The 8,531-nt window shown below is 42.0% G+C and overlaps 1 protein-coding gene across 1 annotated transcript; it reads right to left on the reverse strand.

The window, feature by feature from the left end:
- Positions 1-1,995: 1,995 nt before the first annotated feature.
- Positions 1,996-8,167, reverse strand: LOC129020325 (olfactory receptor 7A5). Its single transcript, XM_054464512.2, has 2 exons — positions 8,116-8,167; positions 1,996-3,196 (listed from the first exon to the last, which is right to left on the reverse strand). Exon 2 carries the CDS (start codon positions 3,181-3,183, stop codon positions 2,227-2,229), a length of 957 nt encoding a protein of 318 aa, XP_054320487.2. The 5' UTR covers positions 3,184-3,196; positions 8,116-8,167; the 3' UTR covers positions 1,996-2,226.
- Between the last annotated feature and the right edge of the window lie 364 nt (positions 8,168-8,531).

Raw genomic sequence — 8,531 nt, forward strand, 5'->3', positions numbered from 1 at the left:
AGGATGAGTAAGCTTAGACATCTAATGTACACTATGAGGACTATAGTTAAAAATATTATACTGTATACCGCGAATTTTCTAAGAGTAGCGTTTAGGTGCTCTTTCCATCAAAAAAGGTAACTATTTGAGGTGATGGACTCAGGATTTCTTTATTTGCTTTAACCAAAAGAATATGGTGGAATTGAGTGTCCCTCAAGGGAACTTGGCATGTTTCTGTTGCTTTCTCCTGTAACTCTGCCTCTGCCATGCAAACAAGTCCACGCCAGCCAGCTTTAGGATGAGAGGACATGTAAAGCCATGTTAAGACAGTTGGCAAGCTGTCCCAACTGTGGCCACCCCAGGCCAGCCCACAGCCAGCAAGCCTCCAAATGTAAGAGAACTCGGGCAAGATCAGCAAAGCCCTACTGTTGACTCACAGCTGACTACAGCTTCATGAGGAGGACAGCAGAGACCAGAAGACACCCCCAACATAGACTCCCTATGAGACAAGAAAAGCATCATCTTAAACCATTTACTATGAGATGACTTGTTATTCAGCAATAGCTTACCGATACAATGATTATCGCAAACAGAACTGAGGACATTCAGAATAGTCTGCTGCTTCTTATTTTGGCATTTGTTCTAATACTTGGAGGCATTCATGATTCCCTGGATACTCATGTATATTTCAGATAACTGCATTAAAAAAAAGACTACTGTTGAGACTCCCCGTTTAGGTGATCTGGAGAGGTTAGAATGAGATGTATGTTTTTTGCAGGAATAATTTGTGCACCTGAATCACAATTTTCCATTCCCAGAGACATAACTGGAGAGAAATTAAAGGTTTGGTGTGAGTCATCCTTTTCACCTGAATCACAATTCCCCATTCCAAGAGGCATGACTGGGGAGAAGCTCAAGGTTTTGTGTGAGTCATTCTTTAATCATGAGTATTTAAGAGAATTTAGAGCATAAAAGAGATTAATAAATTGATGATACGTTGAATATTGTTCACTGACCTGCACTTTAATGTTTACGACAAAATTTTATAATGAAGGAGGTATTTTGGTTAGTGGGATGGAAGGATTCGTATTTGTAGGGAGCACTAAAAATTTTGAAACAAAAACAGAAGTATGGATGAATGAAACATTATAGACCATGGCACCAAATCCATCACTCCAATAAATAAACTTATATATGGGCACTAAGCTTCCATACTTCAATGAGTCCATGAACATCATAAAAACAAGTCTTCCATAGCAATTCAGCGTATGATTGACAATTTTACTCCATCATATTTAAGGTCATCTCTGACTGTAAGGCCATATTAAGTTAATCAACATATGCAAGTTTGTCTTTCAGTGGACATTGCACTTGGAACATGTTTTTGATAAACAATTTTTGCCTTACCGTACTATGCCAGGGAGTATGGCAGGTACTGTGGACACGGCACTGACAAAGACATGATGTCCTAATGAAGACAACACAATCTCATGACCAGCTGCAAAATACACGAGTATGTTCAGGTCTACGTTATCAGGAGGAGCACTGAAGGTAGAGACAGACATAGGACTGAAGAATACAAAAGTGAAAAAATTGTGGTCTCAGGTCATCCTCCACTATAAATTTACATCAATTACCCCAATTGCCAAGTGTAGTCTATGCCACAGGAGACGTACAACTCTTCCCTGTATGAGACAAATGGAACTCTCCAAAGAGTTTCTGATCCAAAGTCGGAAATAACCTTGAGAAAGTAGGAAAACGACAAAGAGAAAAAACTGTTGGATATCAGAGAGCAGAAAGCTTAATAAAAGGAGTTGCTTAAATTCTACAAGACCGGTTGAAATCACACAAATTGAAACTCCCAGAAATATAATAAGTATTCATAGAAGGAGCAAGTTCTATTTTCACTATCTGATTGAAGAATGACAGTTACTACTTCTTTTTTTTTAATTTTTTTTATTAAGTATTTATTGATCATTCTTGGGTGTTTCTCGGAGAGGGGGATATGGCAGGGTCATAGGATAATAGTGGAGAGAAGGTCAGCAGATAAACACATGAACAAAGGTCTCTGGTTTTCCTAGGCAGAGGTCCCTGCGGCCTTCTGCAGTGTTTGTGTCCCTGGGTACTTGAGATTAGGGAGTGGTGATGACTCTTAAAGAGCATGCTGCCTTCAAGCATCTGTTTAACAAAGCACATCTTGCACCGCCCTTAAGACAGTTACTACTTCTGAAGCTTAGAGCCCTGCAATCACGGGCACTTCTTGAAAAATTGCCCTTTCATTGTTCCCCGCAACAAATGTCTTCCCAGAGCCCTCTTTATGTCTTTATTCCTCAGACTATAGATAAAGGGGTTCAGCATGGGGGTGACCACAGTGTACATCACTGAGGCTGTTGCACTTGAGTGTGAGTTGTGGGTGGCAGCAGAACTAATGTACACCCCTAGGATTGCACCATAAAATAAGGAGACAACTGAGAGGTGAGATGCACAGGTGGAAAATGCCTTGTACTTCCCCTGAGCTGATGAGATTGCACGTATGGAGGAAATTATCTTAGAGTAAGAGTAAAGGATCCCAGTCAGGGGAGCACCACCCCGCAGCGCAACTGTAAAATATATCACCGTGTGATTAAGAAAGCTATCAGAACAAGCAAGTTGGATGACCTGATTAAGTTCACAGAAAAAGTGGGGGACTTCTAAGGCTGTGCAGAAGGACAGCCGTAGTACCATTAAGATTTGTAGCAAGGAATACAGAGCACTCATGGTCCAGGACGCCAGAACCAGCAGTCCACAGAGCCGAGGGTTCATAATGACCATGTAGTGCAGGGGGTGACAGATGGCCACAAAACGGTCATAGGCCGTTACAGCCAGGAGGAAGTTTTCAAATTCAGCAAAGAGCATGAAAAAATACATCCGCATGAGGCAGGCTGTGTAGGTGATGACTTTGTTCTGTGTCCGGATGTTTATCAGCATTTTTGGAATGGAGGTGGAAGTAACACAAATGTCAGCAAAGGACAGGTTGGAGAGGGAGAAGTACATGGGGGTGTGGAGGTGGGAGTCTGAGATTGTGGCCAGGATGATGAGCAGGTTCCCGGGCACGGTGACCAGGTACATGGACAGGAACAGCCCAAAGAGGCAGGGTTGCAGTCCAGGTTCTTGTGAAAATCCCAGAAGAAATTCTGGAATTTGTGTATCATTTCCTGGTTCCATTTGATTGAAGTGACTATCAGAGAGAGTGAGAGAGAGAAAGAGAGAGAGAAAAAAAAACCTAGACAGGCATGCATCACTAACCCTTCAGAAATACCATCATTCATATTTTATAGCCAATAAATTATCTTATATTTTGTGTATGAATCTGGTTCTCTTTAAGGGATCTCCATGTCATCTCTGATTAGGAACTCATTCCCACCCTGAGCCTTAACTGAAGAGAACATACATTCTGCAATTAGAGTGAGAACTTCTGGCTGGGCATGGTGGCTCACACCTGTAATCCCAGCACTTTGGGAGGCCGAGGCAGGTGGATCACAAGGTCAGGAGATCAAGACCATCCTGGCTAACACGGTGAAACCCCGTCTCTACTAAAAATACAAAAAAAATTACCCAGGCATGGTGGTGGGCACCTGTAGTCCCAGCTACTCAGGAGGCTGAGGAAGAATGGTGTGAACCTGGGAGGCGGAGCTTGCAGTGAGCCCAGATCGCGCCACTGCACTCCAGCCTGGGTGACTGAGCAAGACTCCACCCCCCCCCAAAAAAAAAAAAAAAAAAGAATGAGAACTTCTTCTATGCATTTGAGGAATATAAACTGAATGTTGACCACGTTCTTGTCACTGTCTAGATAATGAGTGAACAATGCTGAAAAACAAAAGTCTCTGCAATCTAATGATGAAGAAAGAATATAAACAAATTAAACAATCATATAATATGTCAGATGGGAACAGGCGCTTGGAAAATAAACAAAGCAGGTAAAAAGGAGGGAGGGTATGAAGTGTTTCTTTTGTTTGTTTGTTTGCTGATTATTATTCAACACCTGCAAACAAGGTGACGTTTGAAAAAAGATCTCAAGGAAGACAGGGTAAGAGTCATGAGGTTATCTGTTGAAGTGGGTGCCTGGCAGGAGGAATCGCAGTGCAAAAACTTTGAGGGATGTACTTCTTTTTTTCTCTCTTTTTTTTTTTTTTTTTTTTTTTTTGAGACGGAGTCTCACTCTGTCTCCAGGCTGGAGTGCAGTGGCACAATCTCAGATCACTGCAACCTCTGCCTCCCAGGTTCAAGCGATTCTCCTGCCTCAGCCTCCCGAGTAGCTGGGATTACAGGCATGCATCACCACGCCTGGCTAATTTTGTATTTTTAGTAGAGATGGGGTTTCTCCATGTTGGTCAGTCTGGTCTTGAACTCCTGACCTCAGGTGATCTGCTCACCTCGGCCTCCCAAAGTGCTGGGATTATAGGCGTGAACCACTGCGCCTGGTTGGGATGTGCTTCTTTCAGATGTTCAAGTCCAACACAGAAGCCAGTGTGGCCAGGGAATCAGTAAGAGGGAGAGTGATGGGAGATGGTGTCAGACGATGTTGCAGAATAAGGGGACCAGGTTGTTAAAACATCAAGAGACAAAGTGTCCATCTGTCTAGATGCTGTTGCACCTGCACTTTATTAAGTGGACTAGAAAGGTGTCCCATCAATTGAAATGCATCCCCTCTTTATTTCCTTCTGGTTTCTTGAGTTCTGGCCTCTGTTTTATTGGTCTCCTTTATAATAAAATATATTGAGGCCAGGTCCCTCTTGCTCTGAAACCTGCTGTCACTCCAAAAACATGCAGACACACTCACTCACACACACATATACACATGCAGCACACTGGCCAATGAGGGCCCAGGCAGGAGTACAGTGGTGCGATCATAGCTCACTGCAGCTTCAACCACCCAGGCTCAAGCGATCCTCCTGCCTCAGCCTCCCAAGTAGCTGGGGCCACAGCCATGTGCCACCATCCTTGGCTGAGTTCTGTATTTTTCTGTAGAGACCAGGTCTGGCTATGTTGCCCAGGCTGGTCTTGAACTCCTGGCCTCAAGTGAACCTTCCACTTTGGCCTCCCAAAGTGCTGGAATTACAGGCATGAGCTACTGCATTTGGCTCAAGGAAAGCTTTTAATATCAGATTCTTTTTTTCCCTACAGAATGTAGAATTGGTACCAAGAAATTCCAGTTCACCAGTCTGTATACACATGTAAACTTGGACTTCCATTTTGGTATGACTGTTTTCAGCCCTGTGTTTAAAGAAACATAAAAGAGCTGTTCAATAAACAGAGTGAGAGAAATTAAACAGACCCCAGTAAGGAAAAAGGTCTAATAAACTCAGGGAATCCCCCAGAGAAAGGATAAAAATACATTGCAAGGGTGCAATGGGTAGGTTAGCAAGAAAGGAGTTGACTGTGAGGAGACAAAGGCTTGCTGGGGATTTTATAGGATGGAAAATAAAAAGCTTCCCTGGTTATGGTTACATTTCAGCTTCCATTGTATCTCCCTGATGCCTGGCAAAATTAATAAAAGATCAAAAATAAAGAATTCTGATATCTTTATTTACTTCATGGTTTTTAATTTAACAATAGTATTTAATTATGTTGGTTTTAATGATTATTAAAGTTTTAGCTTTCCTTTTGGAACTAGAAATAAGTAAATAAAGTTATCCAAAAGACACGACTGTGGAGTCCTAATTAGGGAAATGGAGTCAGGCTGGCTGAAGCAGGGAAAAACAAAAACAGAAGATAGATAAGCTCTAAGTCTGCCTTTCTTCATGGTCCAGGACACATAGCTCTCCTGTGCAAATGACCCACAATCTTCCTGTACCCGTCTTATCAGCAGACCCTCAGCTGATGGAAAAATGCAAGTTAGCTCACTGCAACCTTGGCATTATCAGTACTGCACAAAGCCCTCTTCAGCTCACAGCACAAGCACCATCCTATAAAATCCCCAGCAAGCCTTTGTCTCCATGCAGTCAGCTCCTTTCTTGCTGACCTGCCCATTGCACCCTTGCAATGTATTATTATCCTTTCTCTGATAAATTTGCCTTTCTTTATCTACAACTGTCTTGGTAAATTCTTACTGCCTACATGATACCGGCCCCAGATAGCTGCTACCCATGACAAAAACTAATGATACCTTTTTGGCAGCAAAGCACAGATTGAACATCCTAATAGAAAAATGGAGCAAACAGAATAAACCAACAATTCACAAAAGGAAACATACAAACAATGACAAAATTTGGGCATTTTTATATGAAACAGTAAAAGGCTCATTTTTTTCTGTGCCTATTCCATATTTACTTGATCAATTGGTTTTTATATGAATTGAGAGTGGGTGAAGCAGTCCCTTCCTCACTTTTCTTGTATTTCCTATGTGGCTTTTATTTTATTTTATTTTATTTTTTTTGAGACAGAATCTTGCTCTGTCGCCCAGGCTGGAGTGCAATGGTGCGATATCGGCTCACTGCAAGCTCAGCCTCCTGGGTTCACGCCCTTCTCCTGCCTCAGCCTCCTGAGTAGCTGGCACTACAGGCACCCGCCACCATGCCCGGCTAATTTTTTGTATTTTTAGTACAGATGGCGTTTCACCGTGTTAGCCAGGATGGTCTCAATCTCCTGACCTCGTGATCCGCCTGCCTCGGCCTCCCAAAGTGCTGGGATTACAGGCATGAGCCACCGTGCCTGGCCTATTTTATTTTATTTTTTTGCTACTTGTGGACTTTGAATTTTGATCACTTTTTTGACAAATCCAATGAGCTTGTTTCTGGTCTTTGTCCAACATGAAAATGCCTGCCCAGACCATAGTATATATTAAATTTTGCACACATCATGACTATTCTATTCTATTCTGTTGTATTCTATTTATTCATTGTTGAGATAGGGTCTTACTCTCTTGCTAAAGATGGAGTACAGTGGTGCAATCATAGCTCATTGCAACCTCAAATTTCTGGGCTTATATAATACTCATGCCTCAGCTTCTTGAATGGCTGGGACGAAAGGCATGTGTCACCATATCTGGCTAATTTTGTTCATGCTTTGTAGAGACAGGGTCTTGTTTTGTTGCCCAGGCTGGTCTCAAACTCTTGGCTTCATGTGATCCTCCCAGCTGGGCCTCCCAAAGTGCTGGAATTATAGGCATGAGTCACCTCGCTTGGCCTGACAATTCTATTATTTTACACTAAGAAATATTCTTTATTTGATTTACACCTTATGACATTGCATCATGCACCTTTATTTAATTCTACTGTATTTTCACCATTATAGCACAAGGTCAAAATGAGCAGGGATGTTACCATGGATGTTCACTTATGTATTTTTTTCCCTCCCTCCCTCCCTTACTCCCTCCCTCCCTTCTCTCTTTCTTTTTCTTTCTTTCTTTTTCTCTTTCTTTCTTTCTTTCTTTCCTTCTTTCTTTCTTTTTTTTAATGCAGTCTTGCTCTGTCACCAGGCTGGAGTGCAGTGGCGTGATCTTGGCTCACTGGCAACCTCCGCCTCCTGGGTTCAAGCGATTCTCCTGCCTCAACCTCCCAAGTAGCTGGGATTACAGTCATGAGCCACAACACCTGGCTAATTTTTGTATTTTTAATAGAGTCGGGGTTTCACTATGTTGGCCAGGTTGGTCTCGATCTCCTGACCTTGTGATCCACCCACCTCGGCCTCCCAAAGTGTTGGGATTACAGGCCTGAGCCACAGTGCCTGGCTACCTTTGTATTTTCATAAAAAGATGTGACGATGTACGCATTATTAAAAAAAGAATTATAAAATTAGAAAGAATGGTAGGAGAATAAAACCAGGTTAAATATAATCAACTGTAGTGAATAAAATTGTTGAAGTATTGAAAATTAACTGACATGATATAATAATAATTTAATCATATCAACATAAATTAATAAATTGGCAAAAATCTAGTTATAAAAGAATATGGCATACACTGTTCATAAAAAGCTCTTGCACAGAGCAGATGCTCAGTTATTATTTGCTGAATGAATTAGGACTTTGTTCTCAGTATACATGGGCATTTAATATACAGCAAGCTTGTATTTCAATTTAGTTAGAAAGGATTGGATATTTAAATAAATGCTGTCATAAATAGCTATTCGTCTGGAAGAAATAAAATTGGTTACCTACCTCACACATCTTACACAAAGTCAGAGGAATTGAAAACCTCAGTATCAGCCAGGTACGGTGGCTCACGCCTGTAATCCTAGCACTTTGGAAGGTCAAGGTGGGTGGATCACTTGAGGTCAGGAGTTCAAGACCAGCCTGGGCAACATGGCGAAACCCCATCTCTATCAAAAATACAAAAATTAGCTGGGTATGGTGGCACTTGCCTGTAGTTCAAGCTACTCAGGAGGCTGAGGTGGGAGAATCACTTGGATCCAGGAAACGAAGGTTGTAGTGAGCCAAGATTGCACCACTGCATTCCAGCCTGGTTGACAGGGCGAGACTCTGTTTCCAAAAAAAAAGTAAACAATGCCTTTTCCATGAAAACAGGAAAACTACATATGAAATCTGTGGGTGGCAAATCACCTTAACTAAGGCAA

This window comes from Pongo pygmaeus, chromosome 20 (assembly GCF_028885625.2).
Source record: "Pongo pygmaeus isolate AG05252 chromosome 20, NHGRI_mPonPyg2-v2.0_pri, whole genome shotgun sequence".
In the NCBI taxonomy this organism is placed as follows: Eukaryota; Metazoa; Chordata; class Mammalia; order Primates; family Hominidae; genus Pongo; species Pongo pygmaeus.

Coding starts and splice junctions, on each gene's coding strand:
- LOC129020325 (XM_054464512.2), bottom strand. CDS start 3,183: ATGGAACCAGGAAATGATACACAAATTCCAGAATTTCTTCTGGGATTT.